The sequence below is a fragment of the Loxodonta africana genome, chromosome Y, assembly GCF_030014295.1.
Source record: "Loxodonta africana isolate mLoxAfr1 chromosome Y, mLoxAfr1.hap2, whole genome shotgun sequence".
Classification (NCBI taxonomy): domain Eukaryota; kingdom Metazoa; phylum Chordata; class Mammalia; order Proboscidea; family Elephantidae; genus Loxodonta; species Loxodonta africana.
In genome coordinates, this window is record NC_087370.1 from 25,304,171 (window position 1) to 25,319,726 (window position 15,556).

A 15,556-nucleotide genomic window follows, 5' to 3' on the forward strand; every position below is an offset into this window, starting at 1 on the left:
ATTTGGGGCTCCATCATTGTCTGTGGTGGGGCCGTCCTGTGCACTGTAGGGTGTTGAGCAGCATCCCTGGTCTCCACCCCCTAGTCATTCTCTCTGGTGGGGCCATCCTGTGCCCTGTAGGCTGTTGAGCAGCATCCCTGGTCTCCACCCCCTAGTCATCCTCTGTGGTGGGGCCGTCCTGTGCCCTGTAGGGTGTTGAGCAGGATCCCTGGTCTCCACCCCCTAGTCATTCTCTGTGGTGGGGCCGTCCTGTGCACTGTAGGGTGTTGAGCAGCATCCCTGGTCTCCACCCACTAGTCATTCTCTGTGGTGGGGCCGTCCTGTGCACTGTAGGGTGTTGAGCAGCATCCCTGGTCTCCACCCCCTAGTCATTCTCTGTGCTTGGGGCCGTCCTGTGCCCTGTAGGGTGTTGAGCAGCATCCCTGGTCTCCACCCCCTAGTCATCCTCTGTGGTGGGGCCATCCTATGACCTGTAGGGTGTTGAGCAGCATCCCTGTTCTCCACCCCCTAGTCATCCTCTGTGGTGGGGCCATCCTATGACCTGTAGGGTGTTGAGCAGCATCCCTGTTCTCCACCCCCTAGTCATCCTCTGTGGTGGAGGCCATCCTGTACACTGTAGGGTGTTGAGCAGCACCCCTGGTCTCCATCCCCTAGTCATTCCCTGTGGTGGGGCCGTTCTGTGCACTGTAGGGTGTTAGCAGCATCCCTGGTCTCCACCCCCTAGTCATCCTCTGTGGTGGGGCCGTCCTGTGCACTGTAGGGTGTTGAGCAGCATCCCTGGTCTCCACCCCCTAGTCATCCTCTGTGGTGGGGGCTGTCCTGTGCACTGTAGTGTGTTGGGCAGCATCCCTGGTCTCCACCCCCTAGTCATTCTCTGTGGTGGGGCCGTCCTATGCACTGTAGGGTGTTGAGCAGCATCCCTGGTCTCCACCTCCTAGTCATTCTCTGTGGTGGGGCCGTCCTGTGCACTGTATGGTGCTGAGCAGCATCCCTGGTCTCCAGCCGCCAGATCCCAGTAACATCCTCCCTAGTTGTGACAATCAAAAATGACCACAGACAGTGCCAAGTGTCCCCTGGGGAGGGGACAAGCATCATCCATCATCCATCATCCATCATCCATCAACCACTGGGCTGCTCCCAGTACTGCATTGTTCGAAATCGCTATAACTATACGCGCTAGCTTTTGTAATTGCAGTGCTGGAGAGAACGTTAAAATTCCGTGTGGGTTATCATCAGCTCCGAATCAAAAACAAAGCCCCTGACGTCCACTGCAGTGTCATTTCCTGCAGAGAGCTTCCCTGCCTGCGTCCTCTGTTTGCAAACCCTCCTCAGGGTCTGAGGCCCCGGATCCAGCTCATCCCCGCTGAGCCTGGGCTGCTGGCGTGCCCCTGCACCTGAGCTCAGGCTAACTGGGACCCTGCACTTCCCCACCAGAAAGCGCGGTCTCTTGTCTGTGTGGAGCTGATACCACCCCTACCTTAGGAAGCTGATTGAGGGATTTAAGGGGTCCGTGTGAGGCCTTTGTCACAACCTGGGGACAATTACACGCTCAGCCTTGCTCCGGTCCTGATTTCTCGGTCCCAGTCTCGGCTCAGTGGGAGGAGGGAGGGAGGGAGAGACACTGGCCTGTTTTTCTGCACCTGCTGGCTGTCAGTTTTGTACACACCCCTGCGAGCCCAGCTACCTAGCTTCTGTCGAGTGGACAACGACTCACAATGACCTCAAGCGTGTTAGAGAAGCCCTGTGCCCCACGGGGTTTTCAGTGGCTGACTGGTCAGAAGTAGCTTGCCAGGCCTTTCTTCCAAGGTACTTCTGGGTGGACTCCAATCTCCAACCTTTCAGCCAGGGACCCCACAGATAATGTAGATATATAGAGTATAAACCAAAAAACCAAACCCAGTGCCATCGCGTCGATTCCGACTCATAGCGACCCTATAGGACGGAGTAGAACTGCCCCATAGAGTTTCCAAGGAGCGCCTGCGGATTCAAACCGCCAACCCTTTGGTTAACAGCTAGAGCACTTAATCACTACGCCACCAGGGTTTCCCATATAGAGTATAGAAGATTTAAAAAAGGAAAAAAAATTTTGCCATCAAGTTGATTCTGACTCATAGGTGTCAGAATAGAACTGTGCTCCATGGGGTTTTCATTGGCTGATATTGCAAAGTCGATTGCCCGGCCTTTCTTCCCAGGTGCCTCTGGGTGGACTCAAACCTCCAACCTTTTGATTAGCAGCTGAGCGCATTACCTGCTTGCACCACCCAGGGGCTCCATAGGTATGTAGACTATTTAAAGAAAACCCACTGCTGTTGAGTCAGTTCTGACTCACAGCTACCCCACAGGGTTTCCAAGGCTGTAAATCTCTACAGAAGCTGACTGCCCCATCTTTCTCACTCAGGGCCGCTGGTGGTTTTGAACTGCCAACCTTTTGGTTAACAGTCAATCACTTTAACCAAAGTGATACAAAGGAAAAGAAGCCAAACCCGTTGCCATGGAGTCAATTCTGACTCATAGCAACACTATAGGACAGAGTAGAACTGCCCCATAGGGTTTCCAAGGAGCTGCGGGTGGATTCAAATTGCCCACCTTTTGGTTAGCAGCCAATCTCTTAACTACTGTGCCACCAGGGCTCCATAGATACATGTTGTTATTAGGTGTTGAGTCAATTCGGACTCATAGCAACCCCATATGACAGTATAGAACTGCCCATAGGGTGTTCTTGGCTGTAATCTTTACAGGAGCTGATGGCCAAGTCTTTCGTCTGCGGAGCCACTGGGTGGGTTCAAACTGCCAAACTTTTGTTAGCAGCCAAGCTCTTAATCACAGTATCATCAGTGCTTCTTCTTAACATATTACAGTACTGGAGTCGATCAGGACACAAAACGTAAGCGCGTTCTCCTGTGATCAGAACCAGCAAAGCGCCCTACAGGGGATGTTGGTACCAGCCCCTGGCCACCCCTTCCCCTCCTTCTGTTCTGGGTGATTGGCTCACCGCTTCTCCTCTCGGCCTTCGCTTCTCCTCTTCCTTCTCTGCCAAAGTCCCACCAGTTTAATATCGGCTGCCCCGAGATTCCTGGCCATCCCTTGGAAATTAATTTAGCTGCTTCCACACGGAGATAGTATTCCTGACTTCAAAGAGCCGGTGCTGGGCTTTCGCCTCCAGCCAAGGACACTGCAGCTGAGCCAGCCACAGCCAGGGCCCCAGAGGTTGAAGACACGTTAGTAATTGATGCCTCAGACGCCTCCTTCGCCTCCGTCCTTTGGAAATTCTGCAAGTCACTGTCGGCCTGGTGTCTGTCAGGACGAATGATAAAGTAGAGCAGAAAAAAAGAACCGAATAAACCACCTTCCTTGAAGGCCCAATAAAACGGTGTGATTTCGTTCGAGACGGGTCTCCGTGAAGGAGTTGTTAAAAGACAGTGCTGAATGAGTGAAAATTAAATCCACAGGGTTTATTTGGCTTTTGGAAAGATTGGAGAACCAGGCATCACGGTTTTAGTAAAACTAGGAAATGCTTCCCCAAACCCAGAGTTTACAGAGAAAATCAAAGGCAGACAGAAAGGTAAAACAAGGCATTTTAAAAAATCTATTTTGATTATGTGGGGAGCAAAATGAACAGGAGATGTAAAAATTTAAACTTATTTAAGTTGAAAATCTAAATAAGTGTCTGCGTCTCCTAGCGCCGCTGTAACAAATACCACAAGGGGGTGGCTTTAACGAACAGAAATTTATTTCCTCACAGTCCAGGAGGCTAGAAGTCTAAACTCCGGGCGCTGGCTCTGGGGGAAGGCTCTCTCTCTGTCGGCTCTGGGGGAAGGTCCTTGTCTCTTTTCAGCTTCTGCTCCTTGGAGATCTCCACGTGGCATCTGTCTTCCCCCATCTCTCTGCTTGCTTGCTTCTTCTGTGCCGAATCTGCTCTTTTTGTATCTTAAAAATGATTGTTTTTGGAGCAGTGGTTAACAGCTTGGCTGCCAACCCAAAGGTCAGGAGTTCGAATCTATCAGCTGCTCCTTGGAAACCCTATGGAGCAGTTCTACTCTGTCCTATAGGGTTGCTGAGTTGGAATCCACTTTAAGGCAACGGGTTTTTGGTTCTACACCGATATGACCTCATTAACGTAACAAAGCCCCAATCCCAAATGGGGTCACATCCTCAGGTATAGTGGTTAGGATTCCAACACCTTTTTGCAGGACACAGGTCAGTCCGTAACAGTAAGTCAGGCAGATTAAAATATGCGTGAAAGCAGAGATGTTTGTGCGTGCCAGTGAGGTGGAAGGAGATGGGGGGACGGGGAAGAAGGGGGGTGGAGGCAGGTGAGCGGGCTGACCCGAAATAAAATCATCCAAACTGGCTGACACCAACAAGCCTGAAAAATAAAATCCAAGTGGAGCAGGGCGCGCCTGTGAGGGTAACAGCCCCTGAACCAGCCCCCGTGCCCTCATGAGCTGGATTCTACGCACGGGGTCTCATTTACAAGGGGACCTGGGTGGGGTGGGGTCTCAGGTATCCCCGGCTGCCCTTCCTTTCCTAAAGCTGGCAGAGCGGAGGCCTTGTGTGTTCTGATGCCTTCTGGAGCTCTGTTTTGTAAAAAGTTGAGGCTCTGTAAGAACTACTGGGGGCTGGGTGCCGTCAAGTCAATTTTGACCCATAGGGACCCTATAGGACAGAGTAGAACCGGCCCATAAGGTTTCCTAGGCAGTAACCTTCACGGAAGCAGATTGCCAGGTCTTTCTTCCCGTGGAGCCGCTGGTGGGTTCCCACTGCTGAGCTGAGCAGTTAACCACTGTGTCACCAGGGCTACAGCATGGGAAATCCTGGTGGGGCCACATTGCCCTGAAACAGACTGGGGGGTGGGGGCCCAAGGGCATGTGAGTCCACCTTCAGCTTCGGAGACTCAGAGGCTGACTCAGGGACTATGTGGGGCTCCAGCCTGAACCGTCAGGGGAATGTTGCCAAGTCTGCCGTTTTTAATGTTAAAAATCCAATCTTTTAGACCAGGTTTCTCAGCTTCAGTGCTATTGACACTTAGATCTGGACCACCCTCTGTGGTGGGGGCCGTCCTGTGCGCTGTAGGGTGTTGAGCAGCACCCCTAGTCTCCACCAACTGGATGCCACTAGCTCCCCCCTCCCCAGTTGTGAAAACGAAAAATGTCCCCAGACATGGCCAAGTGTCCCCTGGGGGCAAAATCACCCCTGGTTGAGAACCACTGCCGTAGATAGATAGATGATTGAGAGAGAGATGATGGATGGGTGGATGGGTGGGTGGGTGGGTGGGTGGATAGATGGAGACAGACGATAAATAGATAGGTAGATAGATAACAGAGACAGATGATAGAGAGATAGGTAAGATTGATAGATAAGACAGACACACACCACACCAAACACATACCATACACATACCCTCCACCTTTACACACACACACACACACACACACACACCCCTGTTTACGGAGCTGACCCCATCTCTGTGCCTTGTTCAGATCAGTGTTCCTTGCCCATCCCTGTCATGTCCCAGCAGGCACTGTGCGCCCTTCCTGCCCTGCCACAGAGGACTGACTGCCCAAAGGGGCTTGATTCTGAGCCTGCAGTTCACTATGGAGGGAACAAACCACCAGCATCGGGCAGCCTCATGGGAATCAGGCACCCAGGTACCCGTGCTTACAGGAAACGATCATTGAGATTTGGGGGTGTCCAAGTCCCCTCCACTGAGAGCGGAGGCTGCGCCCCCAGATGGATTAGCTGTGCACAGCGATGCCAGTCAGGGCTGCAACCACAGGCAAAGTTTTGTGGTTGTCTCACCCCACAGGGTCGATCAGAGGCAGGGCGATATTGGAATCATGGATAAATTTGAGTGCTGCTTTTTTTTTTTTTTTTTCTCCTCCTGGGTCTGGAGTCGGCTCACCCCAGAGCTCTCGGTGCCCCGTGGTCTCAGAGTAGAACACAGTTCCATCCATGCCCAGGGTGAGAGCATGTGGAGTGTGCTTACCAGAGAAAGTAGGCAATAAAGGGCTGTTTAGCCACGGCTTCTTGTGGTGAGTGGAAGGTTCCGGAAAAGAGCAACACAGAATGGTCTAAGGAAATAGGGAGTTTTATGGATTGACTGTGTCCCCCCAAACAGATATGTTTGGAGCTGTAATCCTGACACATGTGGACATGACCTTGTTTGGAAAAGGGGTCTGCTAAGATGTAATCATTTAAATTTACATGTCCATGATGGACAGGTTTCATCAGAGCTTCCAGACTAAGACAGACTAGGAAGAAAGGCCTGGCAATCTATTTCTGAAAGTCAGCCAATGAAAACCCTATGGACCACAGCAGAACATTGTTCTAGATACTGCTGGAAGATGAGCCCCCCAGGTTGGAAGGCAGTCAAAATATGACTGGGGAAGAGCTGCCTCCTCAAAGTAGAGTTGACCTTCATGACGTGGATGGAGTCAAGCTTTCGGGACCTTCATTTGCTGACATGGCACTACTGAAAATAAGAAGTAACCGCAGCAAACATGAATACCAAGGGGGCCCATTTATCCACCACCTCCCACATTATTATTTTTGAGTCTCCTTCACTGCCCCTCATCTTCACCGGCCCTCAGAGCTGGTAGCCCTGTTGCAGATCGTGGAAACAGATCCCGAGATGACAGAAGAGGGCTCCAGGTTAACCGGGTTTATACTCCCCAAGGCAGTGGACGGAGGGAAGTGAAGCTGAGCAGGGGCCAAGTTGTGAGTGGCAGGACCCTGCAGAGTGGCCCCGAGTTGGAGCCAGGGGACCAGTCACTCTGTCCCCACCCCATGCATGTTGGAAGAGGCCTTATTTTGATGAGGGGGGTTCTTCCAGGGAGACAAGTTGCCCACCCAGGGGTCTGACAGTTGTCCAGAGAGCAGGCCCCACCCCTCACCCCCCCCCCCCACTGACTGGGGGATCTGGGTGGCGCGTCACGGTGGCCCTACCCACCCTGGGATGGTCAGTCACATCCCCATGGCTCAGATGGGCAATTCCCGCAGTCCCCAAGCCCACCTGTTAACTCAGATGTGGCCCTCCCAAAGCCCCACCTGCCAAGTCTACCATGTCCAGCTTGCATCTGCCCTGGTCTAAGTGCACGGAGCCCTGCAGCTAAGACCACCGGCCCCAGGAAGCCCTACACTGTAACGAATGACAAGGGCTTTTGACTCTTCTCAGACAGGGGGCATTGGGTGGTCCAAACGGTCAACACACTTAGCTGCTAACTGAAAGGTTGGAGGTTCCAGTCCACCCCAGAGCCACCATTCTCCATCTTGATACACTCTCCACCCTCTACCTTGTCTCCACCCCCATCTTGTACCCCCCTCCATCCTCCATCTTGTTTCTGCCCCCATCCTCCATCTTGTATTCACCCCCATCCTCTATCCTGTACCCACTTCTTATCCTCCGTCTCGTCTCTACCCTCCATTCTGCATCTCGTATCCACCCTCCATCTTCCATCTTGTCTCCAATCTTTATCCTCCATCTTGTATCTACCTCCCATCCTACATCTTGTCTCTGCCCCATCCTTCATCTTGTATCTACCCCATCCTCCTTGTATCCACCCCCATCCTCCATCTTTTCTCCACTCTCTGGCCTCCATCTTGTCTCCACCCCCATCCTCCATCTTGTCTTCACTCTCCATCCTCCATCTTGTCTCCACCCTCCATCTTGTCCCCACCCCCCATCCTCCATCTTGTATCCACTCTCCACCTTCTATCTTGTCTCCACACTCCATCTTGTCTCCACTCCTGTGGAGAGCAGGTCAAGAGACATGTTGGGACATGTAGAGACAAATGTGGCTATCATCTTCAGTTTATAATGTGTGGGGAGCAGGCCCAAGAGATAAAAAGACATAGTGGGCTGGACTGAGGAAGATAGTTATATCAGGACAACCAGAGAGACTGACAGACTTTATCTAGAAGAAACCAACATAACATCATCTGACTTTATCAACATCAACCAGATGAGCTGAAAGAGCTCCAAGGAGTATAAAAGAAGCAGGAGAAGGAAACAATGGGGCTCAGAGCCTTCCCAGAGCCACTTGGTCATACATTGAGAACTTAAGAAGCAGTGGGCAGCAGCAGCTAGCCTGGGCTTTCTCTTAAGTTTAAGAGATGTTGAAGGGAACGGTCACGAAGCAGCGGGCAGCAGCAGCTCGTCCTGGGTTTACTCGTAGACCTTCCTGCTACCAGGCTCACGAGCCCACCAGGAATGATGCATGATTTAGAGACCATCGCTAACCGCTGAGACTGAAGATCATCACCAACCATCGAATGGCATCATTGAACTGCACCATTGAATTGCTGTCCTCGCTTGCCATAAGCTTGCCCTGTCTCCTTCATTTCTCCCTGCTTTGGTGATCTGAGATCTCTGGCATCCGGAAAAGCCAAGAACCTGGTAATGTGTGTTTGTCCTTAAGGAATTGATGAAATTAATGTAAGATCTTAAAGTAAACTATTTAATAAAGACATTGTGGAAAGACAGAGATAGTGTAAAGTAGTCTGTAAGACTCTTCCTCATGATAACTCCCTGTCCTCCATCTTGTCTTCACCCCATCCTCCATCTTGTCTCCACCCCATCCTCCATCTTGTCTCCACCCCAGTCCTCCATTTTGTAGCCATCCCCATCCCCCACCTTGTATCCACCCCAGTCCTCCGTCTTGTATCCACCCTCCATCTTGTTGCCATCTCTGTCCTCCATCTTGTATCCACTTCCTGTCCTCCATCTTCTGTCTCCTCGTCCTCCATTTTATATCCATCCTCCATCTTGTATCCACCCTCCATCTTGTCTCTACCCCTTATCCTCTGCCTTGTCTCCACCCTCCATCCTCCATCTTGTATCCTCCCCATCCTCCATTTTGTATATGCTTACTCCTCACTTACCGACTATCTCATTATCTGATATTTCACATTTGTACCAGTAGTAAAAAATCTACCATCTGACTATTTTGTACATTAACAGTGTATGTCTGGCAGTAATGAACACAGAGGTGGGAGGCAAGAGTAACACTGGCTGTGTTGGTTAAGGTTGTGTGTCAACTTGGCTGGGCTATGATGCTCAGTGGTTTGACAGTTATGTGACAATGTAATTTGGCAGTTATGTAATGATATAGTCATCCTCCATCTTATGATCCGATGTGGGCATCCTCCGTTTTCACATAATGCCAATTTTCACACAGTGGGCTGGTCTTTGGAACCTGACCATGTGGATAAGTGAGGAATGGGCGTACACCCTCCACTCTATACTCACCCTCCAACTCTCTCCACCCTCCATCTTGTCTCCACCTTCCATCCTCCATCTTGTGCTGTCCAGTGGCTGTGAAGGAGAAGGACCTAGCAGTCAGCTTCCATAAAGATTACAGCCTAGGAAACCTTAGGGGGCAGTCTACTCTGTGCCATGGGATCAACTCAAGGGCACACAACAGCATACCTATGAATGGATCCCATTTGGGAATAGGATTTTCCTTGTTGTGTTACTGAGGCCATATCAGTGGAAGGTGTGTCTTAAACCTAATCACCTTTGAGATATAAAGAGCAGATTAGGCACAGAGGCATGCAAACCCAGATAGGGGACGATAGATGCGACAGGAAGATCTCCAAGGAACCAAGAAACAGAAGCTGAGGTGAGACAAGGACCTTCCTCCAGACCAGACAGAGACAAAGACAGACAGCCCTCCTCTAGAGCCAGCATCCTGAATTCGGACTTCTAGCCTCCTGAACTGTGAGCAAAATAAATTTCTGTTCTTAAAAGCCACCCACGTGTGGTATTTCTGTTACAGCAGTGCTAGGAGGCTAAGACAGCTCCCATTATTTTTCTAAATGGCAGTTGACTTTCACACAGAGCACAGAGCATTGCTTCTTTAACATTTTAACATTTTGTCCTCTTCGCTCCCAGGACTGAGGGATAGGCTCCAGGCGGCCACCAAACTCAGCTCGTATCCCAGGAGGTTAGGGTTGGTACCTTGGGTGTTTTGTTTGATTTTTAAAAATAAATTCCTCTCTGTTCGCTGTAGTTACTTGAGAAGAGATTTAAAAAGTGACTCTCTGAAGCTGGTTGTGACTCTGAGTGAAGGCTTGCCCTTTCCTTGTTTTTATTTTCAAATTAAAAGCAAAACAAAACAACAACAAAAAAACTTTTAAACATTTTCACTGTTGCCTTACATTACACATTTCCCAGAAAATCATATAAAATCCTATTGAAAGAAAATAGATGCATCCAGTTGTGCCAAGAGAGCCTTAGAAGCTTTTGAAAATACATCGGGTGAGGTGCTGCTATTTCGGCAGCCACAGAAATCCAATCAATACGCTGGCAGCTGTGGACCCTACAGTGGAGTCTGCTGCCGGTCACTGTTTCCAAGGAGAGGCCTTCGTTTCTATGACGAAACGAAGTAAACAGAATTCTCTGAACAGACGTGTTTTTTCTTCACTCAGTTCATACCCGTTGACATTGAGTTAACTCTGACTCGTGGCGACCCCATGGGACAGAGTCGAACGGCCCCACAGGGTTTCCAAGATAAGCTTTATGGAAGCGGACTGCCACATCTTCCTCCCTCGGAGCGGCTGATGAGTTCGAACCAGCGACCTTTCACTGACCTTTGAACTGCTGACCTTCTGGCTCGCAGCCCAGCGCTCAACAGTTGCACCACCAGGGCTCTTTACTCAGTTCCTAGGGCCTTAAAATGACTGAACTTATCTTCAACCTTGGTTTTCTTAGACAAATAACGTTTTATATTCTCGTGGGAAAACTGTAATTTTATTCCTTTGTAACTGTTCTGTTGTTGTTAGGTGCCACCGAGCCAGCCCCGACTCACAACACCCCCATGCACAATGGCACGGTCCTGCACCTTCCCCATGATGGGTTTTGGATGAGACCACTGTGATCGTGAGGTTTTCATGGACTGATCTTTGGAAATAGATCACCAGGCCTTTGTTCCTACTCTGCCTTCATCTGGAAGATCTCCTGAAGCCTGTCCAGCATCACAGCAACACACAAGCCTCCGCTGGCAGACGGGCGGGGGCTGTGCATGAAGTCCACCTGCCGGGAATGGAACCCAGGTCTCCAGCATGGAAGGTGAGAATTCTACCAGCGAGCCACCTCTGCCCCCCACTCAGTCAATTCATAGTGTCCTGAAGTTACTGAGGAGCCCTTGTCACCCAGTGGTCAAAAATTTGGCTGCTAACCAAAAGTCGGTGGTTCAAATCCACTAGCTACTCCTTGGAAACCCTATGGGGCAGTTCTGCTCTGTCCTATAGGGTCGCTAGGAGTTGGAATCGACTCGACAGCAACGGGTTTGGGTTTTTTTGGGTAAAGTAACTGAAATACTTTATCTTCACCTTTGGTTTTCTTGGATCAATAACATTTGATATTCTGGTATGAAAACTGGAATTTGATATGTAACGGAACGCAAATCATCACTCCTCGGCTTACATTTCAGAAATGAAATCAGCAGGCCGACAACGGCATCGTGAGATGCTCATTCGTTCCCCTTGTTCAGCTTCCTTTCTGAGTAGGGTTCCTGGGGAAATTCTCGTGTAGGGTTGAGACCTTCTGATGAGTCTCAATTTGGTCCCATCAAAGGCTCCAGTCAGTCACCTGCGTGCCTGCTGCCCGTTACAGAGACGCGGAAACGAAAACAACACAGGCAGGAACCCTGTCGGGAGCAGAGTCCATCTGGGCTGGAGTAAACCAGTTGCCGTCGAGCTGACTTCCACTCCTGGCGCCCCCATGTGTGTCAGAGTAGAACTGCGCTCCACAGGGTTTTCAGTGGCTGACTTTTCAGAGGTAGATCACTAGGCCTTTTTTCTGAGGTGCCTCTGGGTGGACTCCAACGTCCAGCGTTCCAGTTAGCAGCTGAACGTGTTACCCATGTGTACCATGGTTATGGTACACATGGTTAACATATGGGGACTTTTCTACAAGGTAGCAATCAACTCACTTACAGAATTGAAGACTAAGGTGCGCCTGACCCAAGCCGTGGTATTTTCAGTCCCCTCATATGCATGCAAAAACTTGACAGTGAATAAGTAAGAAAGAAGAAGAACTGACAGTTTTGAATTATGGTGCTGGTGAAGAATATTGAATATAGCACAGACTGCCAGAAGAACAAACAAATCTGTCTTGGAAGAAGTACAGCCAGAATGCTCCTTGGAAGCAAGGATGGTGAGACTTCATCTCACATACTTTGGCCATGTTATCAGGAGGGACCAGTCCCTGGAGAAGGACATCATGCTTGGTAAAGTACAGGGTCAGCGAAAAAGAGGAAGACCCTCAATGAGATGGGTTGACACAGTGGCTGCAACAATGGGCTCAAACATAGCAATGATTGTGAGGATGGCTCAGGACAGGGCAGTGTTTTGTCCTATTGCACACAGGGGTCACTGTGAGTTGCAACCAAGTCAACGGCACCTAACAACAACAACAACAAACCTTATAGAAGCAGACTGCCACACCCTTCTCCTGCGGAGCAGCTGGTGGGTTCAAACTCCTGACCTTTTGGTTAGCAGCTGAGTGCTTACCCACTGCACCACCAGGGCCCCTGGTGCCTCACATACGTAGAAACCACTAAATAAATGCCCTTTTGGGGGAATGACTTGGCAGATGTTCAGAGCATGGTTTGTTCTGAGCAGAATGAATCTCTTATATTGGCAGGAACCTAGCAGTCACAAACAATTAGTTCTCTCTCTGAATGGCCCAAGGTTAATGTTAGCGTCCTCGGCTGTGTGCTGCCGGCTTTGACATTTGCCTGTGGATTCTGCTCTCTGGCTCCTGCTGGGACGTGGCTACGTGGGCCCTGGCACCTCCAGTCCATTAACCACCCTCAGCAGCTGAGCTGTGCGACCGATGGATATTGATCACCCTCGCCTGGGATTATAGGATCATGCTAAGTGACCCAACACTTTGTGATTGCCACGGGCGACCTGCACTTTACCAGCTCAGACACTTTGCCTCTACAATACGTGGATGGGGGAAGAGAGATGCATAAATGCGCAAGTCAAAAAGAATAAGGGAGAAGGTAACAGAAGTTCCCCACTTATATTCAGACAGCTAGCATTGGTGGCACAACTCTTAAGCACTTTGCTGCTAACTGAAAGGTCAGCAGTTCGAACCCACCCAGCAGTTCTGCAGTAGAAAGACCTGGCAATCTGCTGCCATAAAGATCACAGTCGAGAAAACCCTCTGGGGAGACACAACAATTGGTCTTTCTTCACCTGGAGCAACAGAGGAAGAAGGAGAGTCAGGAATGGGAGGAGGATATGGAACGTGGCTAATTGCCTCCATGAACAACTGCCTCCTTTGCGGTGAGACCAGAACTAGATGGTGTCCACCCAGTACCATGACTGAACGTTTTGGTCAAAGATTGTATAGAAGAATCCTGATCAAGAGGGGGGAAATGCAGAACAGAATTTCAAATTTTCCAGACTCTCTGGAGCCATGAAGATTAGATGAACCCTTGAAACTATTGCCCTGAGATTATCTTTAAATCTTTAACCAAATTTATCCCCTGAAATCTTAAAGCCAAACAGTAGGTTAGCTTAACTAGTAAAGAATGTCTGCCTTGAGCCCTGTGCTGTTTTAAGAACTATCTATATGGGATCAGATTGACAATAGCAACTCGAAAGGTTAGATGAGAACCTTAGGGGCAGTGAGTTTATGTTAATGAGGGAGGAACAACTTAGGAAAGGAGGGTGAGAATGGCTGTATAGCTTGAAGGATGTCACTGAATTGTACATATAGAAACCAGTCGAATTGGTATATGTTTTGCTGTGTATATTCTCAACAACAAAACCTATGGGGCATTTCTACTCTGTCACACAGTGTCACTATGAGTTGGAACCGACTCAATGACACCTAACAACAGCAACACTAACTATAAATACTGCCCCACATGGTTGAGTTTGAGATGCTCATTTGAAAGCTGGAATAACACTCTACATTCTCTGCCTTTCTTGAAAAATACCGTGGTCTTGGAAAAAAGGAGGGAGCTCTATGTCCTCGGAAACTTTCTGTGGTTCCCTTGGTGTCAGGATGCTGGCTGATAGAATGTGAAAGCCGCCAGAGTGAGTTTGCCTCATGGCAGGCTTAGCCATACTCACCCGCCTCACAGACTTCCCAGGAATCGTCCCGGTCTGGCCGCCATGATCGATGAAGAGAGAGACCAGGCTGGCACTCAATGCCCGTTTCCTTATGTCATGGGGTTATCCTGGCCCCAGTGGCTTAGGACCTCAGTAACGTGTTGTGATTGTTAGCTGCTATGGAGGGAGTCAGCTCCGACTCATGGTGACCCCAGATATAACGGAATGAAACTTTGCCTGGTCCTACACCATCTTCGTGACTGTTGGTACGTTGAAGTCCATTGTTTCCGTCACTGTGTCGGTCCATCTCATGGAGTTAAGAGTGGTGGTATGCAGCTGGAGCCCTGGTGGTGCAGTGGTTAAGAGCTACGGCTGCTAACCAAACGGTCGGCAGTTCAAATCCACCAGCCACTCCTTGGAAACCCTTCAGGGCAATTCTACTCTGTCCTGTAGAGTCGCTATGAGTCGGGTTTTTTTTTTAGTGTATACCTGGAGAAAATGTGTCCGTGAGATTCAAAGTGTATGATAACCTGACACAGAAGGCTAGACATACTGAGATGGGAAAAGCAATTATGTTATTAAATTCTCAAGAAAAAACTAGGTATATTCCCAAGAGGAGTCCCTGTGTGGAGTCCCTGGGCTGTGCAAAGGGTTAAGCACTCGGCTGCTAACTGAGAGGTTGGTGGTCCAGATCTACCCAGAGGTGCCTTGGGAGAAAGGCCTGGAGATCTACTGCTGAAAAACCAGCCATTGAAAATCCTGTGGAGCCCAGCTCTACTCTGACACACATGGGGGTGCCATGAATCGGAGTCCTCGCCACGGCAGCTTGCTTTTGTTTTGTTATGTTTGCAGGGCAGAGTACTCTGAAAAGGGACAGCTATGTCATTCTGACTCTCAAATGCGGACAAAGGTGGAGATAAATATTTTTTAAAATACCCATCAGGGCTCAGGCTGCTCTGTAATGAGCTAAGTATAAAAGCCCGTGATGAGAGCTTACGTGAATGGGGGAGGAACGGTTCGGAAAAAGAGGGTGAGGATGTTTGTACAACCCGAAGAATGGACTCGATATCTCTGAGTTGTACACGTAGAAACATGAATTGGTGCCCGTTCTGCTGTGTACATTCTCAGCAACAAATAAAATAAGTTAAAAAAAAAAAAAAGTACAGGACGAATCCCAGGAGAAGGCAGACAGACAAGCGACAGCCAGGGTCCCGTAAGAAGAAGAGAGATTGGGGAAATCGTGATCCCAGACGCAGTGACAGCACCAACCAGGTTTTAACCATCGCCTCCAGCAACAGGGAAATCAAGCGAAGAATGGGCTTGTGGCTTGGGGCTGAGGCGAAGTCCTGAGGATGATGAAGAGGTAAAAACGCTGCCCTCCAGGTTGCCGAGTGAATCCAGCCGTTTGTGGTTGCCATGGAAGCCTCAGGTCAGCAGCTCCGAGACTTTGCTTCTTGACACACAAATGGAGAGGAGAGAGACCCGA

At 49.7% G+C, this 15,556-nt stretch overlaps 1 protein-coding gene across 2 annotated transcripts in view; it reads left to right on the forward strand.

The window, feature by feature from the left end:
- LOC135229054 (dehydrogenase/reductase SDR family member on chromosome X-like) overlaps window positions 1–15,556 on the forward strand; it is a 70,533-nt gene that overhangs the window by 35,490 nt on the left and 19,487 nt on the right. Inside the window, exon 4 of one of the 2 annotated variants that reach the window (XR_010319863.1) lies at window positions 10,783–11,068. Coding sequence is in view for 1 of the 2 variants with exons in the window: in XM_064278822.1 (XP_064134892.1) it covers window positions 10,783–10,866 (84 nt within the window). In the remaining variant the exon portion in view is untranslated. Of the gene's footprint in view, window positions 1–10,782; window positions 11,117–15,556 lie in introns of those variants that run through there. The other variant, XM_064278822.1, reaches the window with a different exon arrangement.